Raw genomic sequence first — 15,598 nt, forward strand, 5'->3', positions numbered from 1 at the left:
TAGCCAGTGGAAAAGAAAAAAGAGTTACTCACATTCATCCATTTTACAAAGATTTCCAGGCTGCAATGGGAGGGCTTTACCTCTCCCTGAAGGATGAATAAATAGGTAGCTTTACTGACAACCTGTTCACAGTCAAACTGCAGTGAAAACTGAGACCAAGGTCTTGCTCTACTGGCACTTAGAAGATCCAGTGCTGGCAACATGGAGAAGATAGTCATCTGCCTGATGGTCATCTTCTTGGGGACAGTGGCCCATAAATCAAGCTTCCAAGAGCAAGATCTTCTCTTGATTAGAATGCGTCAACTTATAGATATTGTTGATCAGCTTAAAAATTATGTGAATGACTTGGTAAGGCCATCTTTGTCACAACAAAATTTAAATAATATTCTTCAATTAATATAAAAGGAGCATTTTGACTTATAAAAAATAACCCAGAATTTTTTTTTTTTTTTTTTTTTTTTTTTGCTTTAGGACCCTGAATCTCTGCCAGCTCCAGAAGATGTAAAGGTAAGACCAGTTGAATTTATTTGTGAAAATATATGTGGTACAAGTGTTTAAATCCAATTAAGAAAGGCATTAATATAATTATCTAGGAATCTACATAATTTCAATGAGTTTGGGGGTTTAATAGTTGGTAAAATAGTTATTCTTATTTTGGTCAAACATTCATTGATTCACCAACAAGCCAACCAATAAAATAACCTTTATACCTTATAAAATATTTTTTTATCTCCAACTATCTCTAAGAGTACTTTCAAGTAGTACTGTTGAGACAGAATAAGAAAACTATACTATAGTCAATTTCTGAACAATTTTTTAATTACATTTAAGAGCTAGTGCATGAAAGTTATTGAGTCCTCCTTTGCAAACCTATCTAAGAAATATAGACACACACCGGAAGAAGCAGAATTCACCTTTTAATAACAGAAAGAAAGAAAGAAAGAAAGAAAGAAAGAAAGAAAGAGAAAGAAAAAAGAACAAATTACAGGAAAAGCATGGAAAAACAGTAGAATTCCCATATACCTTGGCCTCAGTGGGTCTTGCCTTCGGCCTTTGGAGAGTTCTTTCAAGAGGACTATTTCCACAAACTCATCCCATTCTCTTAAGCCACTTAAATCCATTAAGTCCCAGGAAGAAAACATCTAGTGTTATAGTTTAAGAGTGCTGTGTGCTGATCTTTTCCTTAGTAACTTCGCTCTAATCTTCACGTCTGGTATCCTGAGGAGATAAATGCAATTGGGGAAATGTTTTCATTGTCACAGACCTTTAACTGAATACATTAGAGTTCCTATAAAAGTGCTACCAGTAATTAGGACACTGCAGAGGGGGAGACATGAAGATATATTGGAAAGAAAACAATTATCGTAAATGACTATGTGTAAAAGTTTAGAAAGTGAATGAGTCACAACTATTGCTTTTCTCTAAAATTCACTCTCTAGCTCTGAACCTAACCACTCTCATTTACTAGGTCCTTTTCTAATAAGCAGCATCTAAAATGAAAGTAGCATATTCAGCTTATTGGAAAGACTTCCAATAAGTGAGAATATTTCTTAATCATGACCTAATTATCAAAACATGCATTTTTAGCATCTCATGCATTTTGTCTAACTGTTGTGATTAGAGTCCTTTTGGACTAGCCCCGTCTGTAACTTGCAAAATGAGAAATAAGAAAGATTTCCCATTTTCTAACTTGAGTTGATCCTGTGGGTGCTTCCTTTGTTAAATATCTATGCTTTGTTAAAGATAGAGGTTTTTTTTTTTTAATCTTACATCATAATGAGAGGATTTTGTCTCAGTGACACTGTTTCTATCTGATAATCTTCTCAAACAATGCTGGCTATGATACAAGTGAGTAATGTTGTAACTAAGATCTTTAAGCTATGCTGATACGCAAATTTAGGAAGAAAGAAAATAGTTCAAGGCCACAGTAGCATTATTTCAAGTTTTTCAGGGCTAGCATCAAAGCAGCTGTCGATTAGAAATTTGAAAAGATTAAAGTTTAAGGAAAATAAATTCATTTACATGTTGCATGTAAATATTGATAAATGTTGATTATCTCTGATCCCTAATTGGCCTTGCCAGGCATCAATCTCTTTCTAATTACATAACCAGTGGTCCTCAACTGGTAATGATTTTGCCACCTGAGAACATCTGACATTGTTTGGAGAAATTTTGGGTTGTCACAATTGTGGTATAGGGGAGTGGTTTCTATTGGCATCTAGTAGTGAGAGGTCAGAGATGCTACTAAAAATTCTAGAATGCATGGGACAGTCCTAACAACAAAGAATTATCTAGCCCAAAATGTCAATTGTGTTATTATTGAGAAACCTCAATTTAGACCTGGTTTGTGTGTGGGACAAAGGTAATCTTGCCCAAGACTTCATAGTGTGAGTGGCTAGGCCTTTCTGTGAGGAGAGGGGGAAAAAGTAGGTTAAAAATAAACTATAAGGAGGAAAATATTTTCAAATATTCAATTGCAAAACAACAAAGCCAAATGCACTCCCTTGCAAAAGCAGCATTTGACTGTTCTCTTTGTGACTCTTGCTTTTCACTTCTGTATTGCTCCCTCTATTCTGCAATATTAATGTAGGACATATAACTCTTCATGTTATCAAGCATTAGAGGATGAAGGAATCAAAGCCTTGCCCTCCTAGTTTGCTGTCACTGAGACACAGCAAAGGAAAATAATTGTTATACTCCCAGAAAGTGGTACTGTGCCTGCATATGGGTTCATCCTTAAACCCCATAAGTGACAGGGCATGGTGGCTGTCTGAAGCAAGGTTAATCTCTTCACTCCCCTTCTCAGTACATCCTCAAGGTGGTTATCAGGACACTTCCTCCACTTCTTTTCCTTTTTGAGGCTGCCTTTGATGTGCATCTGAAGCCAAATCCAGCAGCTACTTGTCCTGGACCACACATTGCCAGGCACCACTCTGCTACTTGCAGAAAGCACAAAGCAACACCACCTGTTTACTGAGACCGGTGAACAAAGAAGGGTAGGAGAGACACCACAGCATGTCAATATGGGTATCAGTATCCAGATGCCATTCAGGGGCTTTCAGAAAAGCTTTCTCAGGTATAAAATCTTTCATCACTGATCTTGACCATTCCTGGCAATATCAAGGGAGTTCTTTTGGTAGGGCCCCTATACTTCTTTGGAACATAACTTTCTTTCAACATACACATGTAAATGTTAACTCAGCAAAATGGGCTTCTGTGAGAAATGCTGGTTTCTCAGATCATCACGGATGAAGCAGTTAGTGTTTTCAGTTTCAGCTGGAAAATTTACCTCTTTAAATATGAATATTATTTTTTTCCAGTAAGTTAAGCCGGTTGTGGTCAAAAAGAAGAGAAAAGAAAAAACTTCAACAAACATGAACATGTGGTTTTCAAGGAAAAAAAAGTGCTATAATTAACATTTATAAATAGTTTCTATTAAATAAGCATTTTGGCAAACATGGAAAGGATATTACCTTGCCCTATGAGACAGGCAAGTTGCTCTGATATAAGGAAACCAGATAAGCTGGTTCTCGGCTTGTGGCTATGTATGCAAAGCAAACCTGATGGGGTTGTGTCTTAAAGATGCATGTTATTAATCAACATTCATATTGGGTAAGCATATGGGTTGGAAAATGCAAAGCAGGACAGATGCTATTTTCAGCTGATTGTCCATGAGAAGACTCAGGTAATTTTGTTATATATGGAACTGCCCTTGTAGGAACTTAGAAAGATGGAGGTTTCTGGTTATATGGCAGTGACTTCCATACACATTAGTGAAATGAGGATACAGCAACTGGAGTAGGGTGGGGTAGAGATAGAAGACCATAATATACACACATTTACTGAAAGAAAAAAGACACTTGGATGCAAATTCTTAGATCAGCATTAAAAGGTTTTCAATAAGTCAGTTTAAATTTTGTTCTTCCAATAAATTTCATTTTATTTTTAGTTTGATTTTTAAAATTTTTGACTTACTCACTACTCACTAGTTATTTGACTAAACTAAGAGAAAAGATTTTGATCCTTGTTCTGTCCACTTCTCCATTCTTTGAGACACTACCCTTAGTTTCTGAAAAACGGTCTTCCCTCCCATTTGTTGGGCAAGTTCCTTGACTCAAATTCTGTTCCTTGACTGCTTGATTCATGCAGAATCCTACTTTAATGGACCTAAGAGTGTGAATACGATTTTAGAAGAGTCATGTGTAGTCTGTGCAGGTGTATTGAATCTTAGATGTGGAATATGCCAACAAAAGTAGGTAGCCACTTCCTTTCCCCAAAGTAGGGGCTTTGACTCATTTACTTCATTTGTCAACTCCATACATATTTATTAAAGCAATAAGACATGATATGATGCCAGGTGTTGTACAAGATAAGATGCTGCTCAAGACATGTCACTGTTAGATGCTTCCAGTAAATTGTGGAAAGAAACAACAACAACAAAAAACAAATAGAAGAGATTATTAATTGGACTACCGCATATCTTACCCAAAGCTGCAACCAGTCAGTGTTAACTTTTAGAAATTTTTTTCTAAAACCAAACTCACAAAACACAAAGATCCTGCCCACCACCCGGACCTCAAATGCAATTAGAAATAGAGAGCTGTGGAAAGGTGAGGCTCCTTCCTCTTGCCTGCAAGGCAGGAATATATCCTCTCTTCCCTAATATAGGGTGAAATTTTACATCGCAGGACCTCCTTCTCTTCAGCCCAAACATTAATTAAGATGTGAATTCATTCCTCACTATCTGCAGGAATAAATGAAATCTAATACACTGTTGTAGAAGTAGAAAAAGAGAATTGGGAAGGTCATTTTTACTTTCTGGATAACTTTTGTTTTGTTAACATATATATAAATAATTTCTCTTTCAGAGGCATTGTGAGCGGTCAGCTTTTTCATGTTTTCAGAAGGTCCAACTAAAAGCAGCAAACACAGGAGGCAATGAACAGATAATCAATGTATTAACTAAACAGCTGAAGAGGAAACTACCTCCCACAAATGCAGGCAGAAGACAGAAACACAGACCAGTAAGATTGTCATCTGTCATCTATTTTATTTGTATTTATTAATTATATCTTACATGACATAACACACACACACACACACACACACACACACACACTTGTAGCTAGAGATTCCAGTGCCTTCCTTCCAGTTACATGTTATTTATGTATGGTGTGCTTTGAGAAATGGAGTCACCTCTTCCAAATCCACAGACTTGAAAGTGCCCAGAAATCCTATCAGAATTTGCTAAAAGTCCCTGGTAGCTGAAATGTTAATATAACTTCCCAAGGTGAGGAAGTCACTAGGTTGAGAATCCAACTGTGACCTAGGAGTTAAATATTTTTCTCTCATTATATGGTCACATATAACTTGTGTTCTTATTAACAGGACCTATATCTTAGCTTTCCTACAAGAAAAGAGATGGCCTACAAGAGACTAAGAAAAATCTCAAACTTTCCCTTCTTCTCTCAAAAAATATTATTATCCTATACAATCACAGAGTCAGTACTATATTTAAATAGATAGACCCCATTATTTGGCTGAAGAATTTTAATAGTCCTTAGTGGGGAGGAAGGACAGAGGGAGAGGGAGAAGCAGACTCTCCACTGAGCAGGGAGCCTGACAGGCAGCTTGATCCCAGGACCCTGATATCATGACCTGAGCTAAATGCAGATGCTTAACCAACTAAGCCACCCAGGTGTCCCTCCAAAATATTTTTTTAAATCAGTCCTCTTTTCTTCCAAGGAATTTCACATATGATTCAAATGAAATCTTAATGACATTATCAAGATGATTTTTGTTTCCTTTAATTGCTTAGCCAGGTGCACTGTGAAGAGTATTGCTTTAAAACTTTCCTTAGAAAGAAAGGAGCCAGTCAGTAACAGACTCATGAAATGGCAGTGCTGGAACTGAACTTAGAACTATTTAGTTAAGCACCTTCATTTGGTAGATGGGAAAATGAGACCTAAAGAGCCTAAGTGATTTGTCCCAAGCCCCACAAACACTAAGTGGCAGAATGAGAACTACAACTTATATCTCTTATCTTTTGGTCAAATGCTCTCACCACCTCAAATTGGCTTAGAGATGCTGAATACTAAACAATAGCCTGGTGTTCAGTCTCTCAAAAGGAATAAGGATAAAGGAGAAAATCTAGAATTTTTTTATTTTTTTAAGACTCCGTTTATTTATTCATGAGAGACACAGAGAGAGAGAGAGAGAGAGAGAGAGAGAGGGAGAGAGAGGCAGAGACATAGGCAGAGGGAGAAGCAGGCTCCATGCAGGGAGCCCGATGTGGGACTCGAGCCCAGGACCCCAGGATCACACCCTGGGCCAAAGGCAGACACTCAACTGCTCAACTGCTGAGCCACTCAGGCATCCCTAGAATTTTTTTAAAAAGAAATATAAGTGGGCAATACACATATAAAAATTGTTCAGTCTCCCTATAATCAAATCAATGCAATGTAAGGAAATCCTGCTTCTTTCCAATTTTTAACAATACTCAACAATAGTAAGAATGGTTTGCATGAATAGAAGCATACTTTTTTTTTTACAATATATATTGAGACAAAAATCTTTATTTCTTTAATTTAGTAATTCTACTTCCAGAAATTTATCAAATAAAATAAAGATGCATACAAAAGTTATTCAGAAATGTCCTTGCAGCATTGTATACAATAGTGAAAAGTTAGAACAATCTACGTGTCCAAAAATAGTAATAGTTTGATCCAATGTTGGAATACAAAGCAACCATGATGTATAATATTTTTGAAGAATATTTAACATATAGGAAATGCTTGTGATACGCTGAGTGTAAATAAAGCAAATTACCAACCATTGTAGATAACATATATGCAAAGAAAAAAAAACATTACTGGAAGGATATACATCAAAAGATTGCAGTGGTGATCTCTGAGGATGGAATTACAAATGATTTTTCTCATTGTTTTTTTCCTGAACAATTTTATGCACACCTGAGTTTTTTTCAGTGGACATGAATTATATCTCTAATTAGAAAAAATTTTAATTGAACATTTTATTAAATAGGAAAAATGTTTTAAAGAAGAATTGTTGCTTTTTCATTGATTTCTAGGCATGCCCCTCATGTGATTCTTATGAGAAAGCACCACCCAAAGAATTCCTAGAAAGACTGAAATCACTCATCCAAAAGGTATGTAACTGAAATTATATTTGATTTTCTACTTCATATTTATTTATCCAGATTGCTGCTTATATTTACGTTACTCATGGTATATTATTTTCACAGATGATTCATCAACATCTCTCCTAGAACACATGAGATATGAAGGTTCCTGAGGATCTAACTTGAAGCTGGACACTATATTACATACTCTAATACAGTAGTGAAACTCACTTCTTGGTATTCTAAATGGAGGAGTACAACATATTAGTGATGGGGGAAAAGACTCAGATAACTGTTCAAAGTCAGGATTATTTCCCCTTAATTACTATGCAATACTTCAGTTTGATTCACATGCTCTGTTTGGTCAAAGCTTGAAAAAGCTTTCTACTCAATTAGAGTTTGACTTCCTATGTTATGGATTTCTATGGTTTCTAAAGTTTTTACTTTATATTATTGCCCAACTATGACATTCCTTTATTAGGAGAGAAGCTTAAAATTTTTAACCAAAAATGTAGTTTGGGAATTTATTGATCTTATTTTTGTCTTGATCTTGATTACAAGAATGAGGTCTCTAAGGATCATAACTTAAAAGTTATTTACCTTCTATTCAAGCTGAAATACAGAAGCATAGGGTCAAGATAAAAAGTTGGTCTTTATTCTTTTAAGGAAACAAAAGTGGAGTGTTAAAAATGTATATCTGAAGAGTTTACTTTTTATCTCAGAATACCTAACATATAAATATATAGTTTATTTATGTGCCAGGGGATAGCTTTACTAGATGGCTACAAAAAAGTCTTATTCCTTTATTGAGATTTATAAAAAAATATTTAAATGCTATAGATATGAATGTATTTATGGAATACACTCTTTAGTCTTTTTTTTTTCCTTAAGTGGGTTTAACAGTGTCTTTCCCAGTTCAAGTCCCTTATAAGCTAATATTTTAAGCTTGTGGAAATGGCAATTAAAACCTATAGAGGGACGTACATCAGGTGGTTTTCTGGAACAATATATATTTTTAAAAAGTCTTATAGCTCTCATCTCAAATTGTTATAATGATTGTGTGGGAGCAAGCTAGTAACTCCAAATGTCAGTCACCTTCCTTCCTTCCTTTCTTTTCCTTCTTCTTTTAAAAGTGACAGTTTGTTCTTGCATGCTTTGCATTAAAACAAATTTAATCACTTATATGAGATCAAAATCAGGAGACAAATCAAGAGGCCAAGACTCCTGTCCTAATAGAAAACAGACTTCTGCATAAACATTCCAATCTTTCAACCATGGATAGTAAAAATAAACAACCTGCTTTAACTGCCATTTCATATCAACTCCAGTAGAGTTTATTTAAATATGAAGTTAAAAACTCTAGAAAAATAAAATGTTTGCTAGAATGTTATAAGCTATTTGAGAATCTCTTATTGTTAAAATGGCTGTGAATGTGCAAGAGGATGTGGGATGGGAAACACTGTATGTCCTGAGAAGAAAAAATTATCTACTTAAAAGTATTTTAAAAACAAGTACAGAAAAATTCATAGTTCTAAAAGCTATATTAGCCATCAATGATTTTATCAACTCTCGATGAAATGTTGTATCATCAGAAACAAGGTATTCTGTTTTAAAATTTTCAAATGTTATTACAGAGGGATTGATCATGTAAACAGTAATGATGAAAACATGCATATAAAGCCTACCCATATGTCAAATGGTGCCAGATTGTTGGGATAAAAGTAGAAAGCAGCCATAAAGTTGACTAGGGAAGGATGAAGTCTGTATTTCTTGTTTCTGGCTTTATAGTTGTTGACTTCTTTGACACTGTGATTTTTATATTTAAAATAATGTATTTATTTTGGTGTGTTTACTCTTAAAATCTCTGTTCTAATCCTCTGACCAGAGATTCTATCTTAAAAGTAAAAATAATTAAATGGGGGTGCTGGTTAAGAGCCTTCACTAAACTGAGTTTGAGGACTCAGGTAAAGATCTAGCAACACCCCAAGAAAAGCACTGCATTGGAATAAACAAGATGAAGAAGACTTGAACAGCTCCATCTTCACTGCTCTGTGTTCAAGGCTTAATCAGCTCTCACAGGGGATATAAGGCTTACCTAAAAACATTACTTTCACCTATGGATGGTGATACAGGAAGCCTGAAATCTTACTGGCTGTGAAATCATGGTCACTTGCTTAAATTTTGGGGGTTTCCATTTCCTTATCTGTAGAATGAGGGTGTTGAACTGAATCTCTAAGGTCTATTCTGCCTTTTTTAGAGCTTTATACACGTGTCTATGAGTCTCTAAGGTTCTGGATACTCTTATGGGAACATCTGACCATACTTCTGAGTAAAACTTTTACTGAATCTGATATTTAGTTGCACAATCTTATTCAAAAGCACTTGTAGCAACACTCACTGAAGGAACAAAAAAGATGTTCCAAAAAAAAAAAAAAAAGGAAGTAAGGAAGAAAAGAAAGATAGAAAAACATTGCAGTAGGTCATGGAAATTCAGGGAAAATTAATCATGATTTTTACTATTGTAGCTGAAAGTGTCTTCTTCGGACGCTTGTATAAAATTGTAGCATTATTATTCTATATTATTGCTCTGTTGTATTTACATTTGCATCTGAGAATTTAGTTTTAATACGAACTATGTACTTTATAACTTAATAATTATTTATTATATATTTGGTTTTAAATGTTTATGTTCATGGCTTCTTATTTAAGACTTGATCATATTAAATACTTCCGGGTCAGTACAACTGTCTTCTGTGATTCCCTGGAAATCCTTAATTCAATAGCCTTAGCAGAAAATAAAATCCTTAGTTTCTGGGAGCATATTGTTTTTATATGTATATTACAAAGACAATCTTTCCTTACGTACTTCACTGAAATGGAACCTTTCACTCCTGTATCTACTTCAAGGATACCACTTCCTTTTGCAGCTCTCCCAAATGTATGGCAGGTCCTGGAGGAGTTGAAGATATCCTCCCTAATGCCGTTATGTGTACACTCTTGTGTAAAAATCTTTCCTGCTTTGACATTTACCCCGTTTAGCTTTTCTAACCCCTTACTTGTTATTGATGACTGTCATCTCCTTGTCACTCCTTTATCTTTACTGGGGAGTTAGGCGTGTTTTTTCCCTTGAATCCAACTTCTGCCATCATTTTGGGTAACTTGAGTGCCCATGGGGAAGATTCCACCATCACTGCAACTTTCCAGAACCTTACCAACCTCAGTTCCAAACACCTGCATCTTTTATCCCATCATCATCCCATTCCCATGGCCATGTGCCAGAGTTTATTGCCTCAAACTGTTCTCTGTATGAGATCCTTACATATACAAAGCCATTATCTGCTAGTCTCTTAGTTCTCAAACTTCCCTACTTCTACCCCTCTGTCTCAAGACCCCATCACGACAGCCAGGCCTTTGCCCCTCACCATTCTCTCAGTTTACTAATTCCCCTTTGTCTCCACAGAGCTTAGGCCCCTGATCAATCCTTTGAACGTCAGCCCCAGCAATCTTCTCAAGCTGCCTACAAACTGCCTACCTAGCCGTTCTAACCTAGGTCCCCTATTCTAGCTTCAAATACAAGATCTCGCTCCTCATCTTTGGGGACACTTTCAACTTCCCTATCTGGCCTACTAGAGTTACTTTCTCACTTCAAGCATAGCTCTGAACACTCATCTGCTTTCCACCACTTATCTGCCTTCACCTTTTGTAGTTCACAGGTTAGTCCAGGTGTAGCCTCACCAAATGTGGAGGGGAAAGATTTGGAACTCACAGTTAAGCTCCTTGAAAGAGTAGTCTCTACATGTGTCTATACTCCCTCAACTTCTATCCATTCATCAAATCACGATAGTCTGATTTCTAACATCCTATATCCTATCACTGTATCAAACTTGACCTTTGTTAGGCCAAGGATGACCTTCAAATTACCCAACTCACAAATGTGTCTAAGTCCTTATCTTATGTGATCTTATCATGGCTTTTGTTACCTTTAATCATTCTCTCTTTTCCTTCTTTGACTCTGGAGGGCCCTCCTCCTGGTTCTTGTCTTACCTCTCTTACTACACAATGTCAGTTGTTGGTTTGCTTTCTTGTATCCTCCCCTTAGAATCTGATGTTCCTCAGCATTCTGTCCTGGACACTTTTTCATTTTAAACCTCTTCCCCCAATAGTCCAGTGGATTCTTGGTGTTCTAAATACCCCCCTGTATGTTGTTGACCCACAAATCTATAGATAAAGGTCAGACTTCTCTGTTAATTCCCAGTCCCCTATATTCAACTTCTCCCTGAAGATTTCCATCTTTATCCTCCAAGCCCTTCATCTCAACATGCCAAAATTGATCTCATCACCTTTCCCACTTTCATAACCTCCTTTATTTTTCAGTGTTCTCTAATCTTAATGGGAAAGAATCTCCAGCCTCCCAGTCTCTGCCTTCTCTCTCATTCACTATAACCAACTGGTCATTAGACCCTGCTATTACTATCTCTTAAGTACATCCTTTCTTTTCTATGCCCTCTGCCATCATCTTAATGCAGGCTCTCAGCAATGGTTACAACTTTCTGTTGGGTTTCTGGACTCCTGCCTTCACCTCTCTCCAATTTATCTCTGCACAGTCACTAGAATACCTTATAAAATGTAATTCTGATCAATCACAGTGTCTCTTTTTGGAAAGCCCTTCACTGGTTCTTCTTTGGAGTAAAGCCTAGGCTTAAAGCTGGGCATTTAAGACCCTTAATCATCTGCTCCACTCAGCTCCCAGCCTCTCTTCACCTTGAACTTCAAAATTCCAGCCAGTCCAATCTGCTTGTAGTTTCCCGGACACACCGTGCTGTTTCATTTCTCTGTGTCTTTGTACTTGCAGTGTCTTCTCCCTGGAATATTGCTCAACACTCAGAAAACCCCTGATGCATCTGTCAATATTCAACATAGTTATCACTTCCTCCAGAAGGATTTCCATGACCATCTTCTTCTATCTCTGTAACAATATTAATCTCTTCCCACTTTTAGAACTTGATCATACTTTGGTTGTTAGTTTTAATGTGGTATACACACATTTATTGACTGATACATCTGTTTCCCTTTCCAGAACATAAGTCTCTTTGGTAGAAGAAATTGCTAGTACAGTGCCTCACATATAGTCGATAATATACAGTAGAAAACAAATGTTTACAAAATTGAATTGAACCAAATACAAAATACATAATTGTGAACTGAAATTTTCCTTGACATCTCTTTCTCTTACCCATTGAATCCAGTTATCAGCAAAGACAGTCATCTCTGTTTTCAAAATATCTCTAGAAGCCAACCACCTGTCACCATCTCCAGCTTCCACCTTATTCAACACCACCACAATCTCTCAGAGGACTGTAATACTTTCCTAAACAGTTTTCCTGATTTTGTTCTTGCTCCTTACCAATTTGCAACAAGCAACTTGAAAGATCTTTTAAAACACCAGAGTATGTCACCCTTAGTTCAAATGGCTCCCACCTCATTTAGGATAAAGCCTGAGTCCTACAACAGGCCTACATGGTCATGTCTCCTCTACAGCCCTCATCTCTCTGACCTCATTTTCACTCTTCTTATTCAACTCAAGCCACATTGGTATTCTTTCCTGTCTCCAAGAACACTGCCCACCTAAGGCAGTTGCACTTTTTGTTTTCCTCTGTTTGTAATGTTCTCCTGCCAAATGTCCACATGGTCCATTTCCTCCTGTCCTTCATGTCCTTCCTCAACCAGGTCTTCTCTGACTACCATCCTCTTTTAAATTGGAGCTCTCCTAAACACCACTGTTTTATTTTTCTCCATAGCACTTACCACCCTCATATGTATTTTAATAATTTATGTGTTTATTGTCTCTGTCTCCCACCACAATGTTAGCTTAATATGGGCAGAGATTTTTTGTTTGTTGCTTTCACTGCCATGTAATTGGCACCTAAAACAATGCTTTGAACATAGAATGAAGTCACAAAAATTTTTTAGAAAGAATTGGTGGGTTCTACATACTATAGCTGGCATTGGAGCTCACCCACAAGGTTTTGTCCCCTTATTTTTTAAAAATTTAAACTCAATTAGCCACTACATTTCTTTCAGATGTAGTGTTCAATAATTTATCAGTTGTGTGTAACACCCATTGCTCCCCACATCACATGCCCTCCTTAATGCCCATCACCCAATTACCCCATCCTCTCCCGCACCTCCCCTTCATCAACTCTCAGTTTGTTTCCTATAGTTAAGAGTCCCTCATGGTGCAAGGTTCTCCCTCTCTGGTAACTTCCCATTCAGTTTTCCCTCCCTTCCCCTATGATTCTCTGTGCTGTTTCTTATATTCCATATATGAGTGAAACCATATGATAGTCATCCTTCTCTGATTGACTTATTTCACATAAAGCATAATACCTTTTAGTTCCATCCAGGTCATTGTAAATGGTAAGTATTCATCCTTTCTGATGGCTGAGTAATTTCCGTTATATCTATATCTATATCTATATCTATATCTATATCTATATCTATCTATATATCTCACATCTTTGTCCATTCATCTCTCAGTGAACATTTTGGCTCTTTCCACAGTTTGGCAATTGTCCCATAGCGTTTTAATTCCCAACACACAGGTTGCCTTTTCTTTATTATTCAAGTTGTGTACTATTGAATTTTTTCTTTCATAGCTTCTCCTTCATCTCTGGGTATTTTATACCTCCTGCAAATTTACCCCCATCCTCTTATCAAATGTGACCACACCTCTTCTATATTTTCCAAATGCTATCCTTTCTCCTTTTATAAAAATAGAAAGTTCAAAGCATCCACAAAACCCCTTGTCTCTAGAAGTATCTTTTTCAATCTTCCTTCATGATATTATTTTCAAGAAAGTCCCTTTTATGTTACAAATTATTTTATTCACTTTAAAAAATTTTTCCTTTATTCATTCATTCTGAATGAGATGATAAAGTGCTCTGGAGAAAGACAAGCAGAGAAAGGGTATGGGTGGGGGCATGTGTGAGGCAGATGAAGAAAAAAAATGTTTAAGGTTTATTTTTTGAAAGAGAGAGAGTGGGGGGAGGGGCAGAAGGAGGGAATCCTCAAGGAGATTCCCTGCTGAGTGTGGAGCCTGACACCAGGCTCCATCTCAAGATCCATGAGATCATTACCTGAGCCAAAACCAGGAGTGAGACACCCAAAGGACTGAGTCACCCAGGAGCCCTTCTGGAGAAAATTTTAAGTAGGATGAAAGACTACTTATATCCTATATATCCAGTGGAATCTTTTGTTACTTCCAGTGTGTTTAATGGGTAATAATACAAAAGTGAGCAGCAGTCACATGAAAGATAATTTTTTAAGGTACAGTGTTGAAATGGACTTAGTTCAAATTAATCATCAAACGAATGTCAACAAATTGGCAAATGGTTCTCAGTTCTGGCATGCATCATAGTCATCTTTAGAGCTTATACCAAAAAAAAAAAAAAGGTACATTATTGTGCTTGTAATTTTGTAGTATATATCATCTCTGTCTTCTAGCCATAATATGTCAGCATTACTTTGATTCATTCAGTGGTTCTCAGTCCTGACTACAAACTAGAATTACCTGGAGAGTTTTAAAAGCATGGAGAGAGAAACCGTTGGCTAAGTGATAACAGGGAGGAAGGGAAGGGAAGGGAAGGGAAGGAAGGAAGGGGAAAAACAGAGCACTTGCCACAATGGTAGATAATATTCTAGATTTTGGTACCTCAGTCAAAAATAACGTTTTTAAAAATTGTATTTTTAAAATGGCTCTGGTCATTACAGTCTTCCTATTAGGCTGAGAGATGGCTGATTTCAAAAAGAAACGTTTGTGTTGCTGTGGTTTTTCCCTCTATAATATTAATTCAAGCAATTTCCCAAATATAACTTACAAGGGAGAGAGAGAGAAAATGAGAGATAGGAGAGGAGAGGAGAGGAGAGGAGAGAAGAGGAGGGGAGAGGAGAAGGCGGAAGGGAGAGGGAGGGGGGAAGAAAAAAATAGTAAATATCCTTGGTCGGTGGTCAGGTTTTCCCAGAAGTAGAGCCTGAATCCAGAATTCTGGTGCAAGTGGCTTACTAAGCAAATGCCCCCAGAGAAACCAGGAAGGGCATGTGGAAGCCAGGATTGAGAAGGGGGAAATCGAGGCCTGGCTGTAAATTCAGGTGAAGTCTCAGATTCTACTTGATCCTGCAAGATGCACTGGAGCCTAGATTACACATGAGTTGTTAGTTCTGCCTGGAGACAAAGGAACTAGGTTTTGTATTCCCACAACTACTCTTTTTGTCTGTGGAACTTCAGTACAGATGTGAGGCTGCTCCAGGGCCCAAGGTCCATCCTCTGAGTGTCCCAAGAACAAGCGGCCATCAAAGCACACAGATGGGATGAGTGTGTAGAACTGATGGAAAGGATCCAAATGTATCTGAACAGGCACCAACTCTGTCTGTTACAGTGAGAGTGAATTTTTTTTCTTT

The 15,598-nt window shown here is 37.0% G+C and overlaps 1 protein-coding gene and 1 long non-coding RNA gene across 12 annotated transcripts in view; one reads left to right on the forward strand and one right to left on the reverse strand.

Moving 5' to 3' along the window:
• IL21 (interleukin 21) lies at nt 1–9,768 on the forward strand. The gene is made up of 5 exons (XM_077861130.1): nt 1–348; nt 472–507; nt 4,869–5,024; nt 7,091–7,168; nt 7,265–9,768. Exons 1-5 carry the CDS (start codon nt 202–204, stop codon nt 7,286–7,288), a joined length of 441 nt encoding a protein of 146 aa, XP_077717256.1. The 5' UTR covers nt 1–201; the 3' UTR covers nt 7,289–9,768.
• The window catches only part of LOC144291551 (uncharacterized), a 117,773-nt gene that overhangs the window by 32,198 nt on the left and 69,977 nt on the right, over nt 1–15,598 (reverse strand). For all 11 annotated transcript variants that reach the window (XR_013358885.1, XR_013358882.1, XR_013358886.1 and 8 more), the window contains one exon: nt 1,024–1,218. This is a non-coding gene — a long non-coding RNA (uncharacterized LOC144291551). The remainder of the gene's footprint in view (nt 1–1,023; nt 1,219–15,598) is intronic.

Source organism: Canis aureus, chromosome 20 (genome assembly GCF_053574225.1).
Source record: "Canis aureus isolate CA01 chromosome 20, VMU_Caureus_v.1.0, whole genome shotgun sequence".
Taxonomy (NCBI): domain Eukaryota; kingdom Metazoa; phylum Chordata; class Mammalia; order Carnivora; family Canidae; genus Canis; species Canis aureus.

Coding starts and splice junctions, on each gene's coding strand:
- IL21 (XM_077861130.1), top strand. CDS start 202: ATGGAGAAGATAGTCATCTGCCTGATGGTCATCTTCTTGGGGACAGTG. Junction 508..4,868: donor CAGCTCCAGAAGATGTAAAG/GTAAGACCAGTT, acceptor TTTCTCTTTCAG/AGGCATTGTGAGCGGTCAGC. Junction 5,025..7,090: donor GAAGACAGAAACACAGACCA/GTAAGATTGTCA, acceptor ATTGATTTCTAG/GCATGCCCCTCATGTGATTC.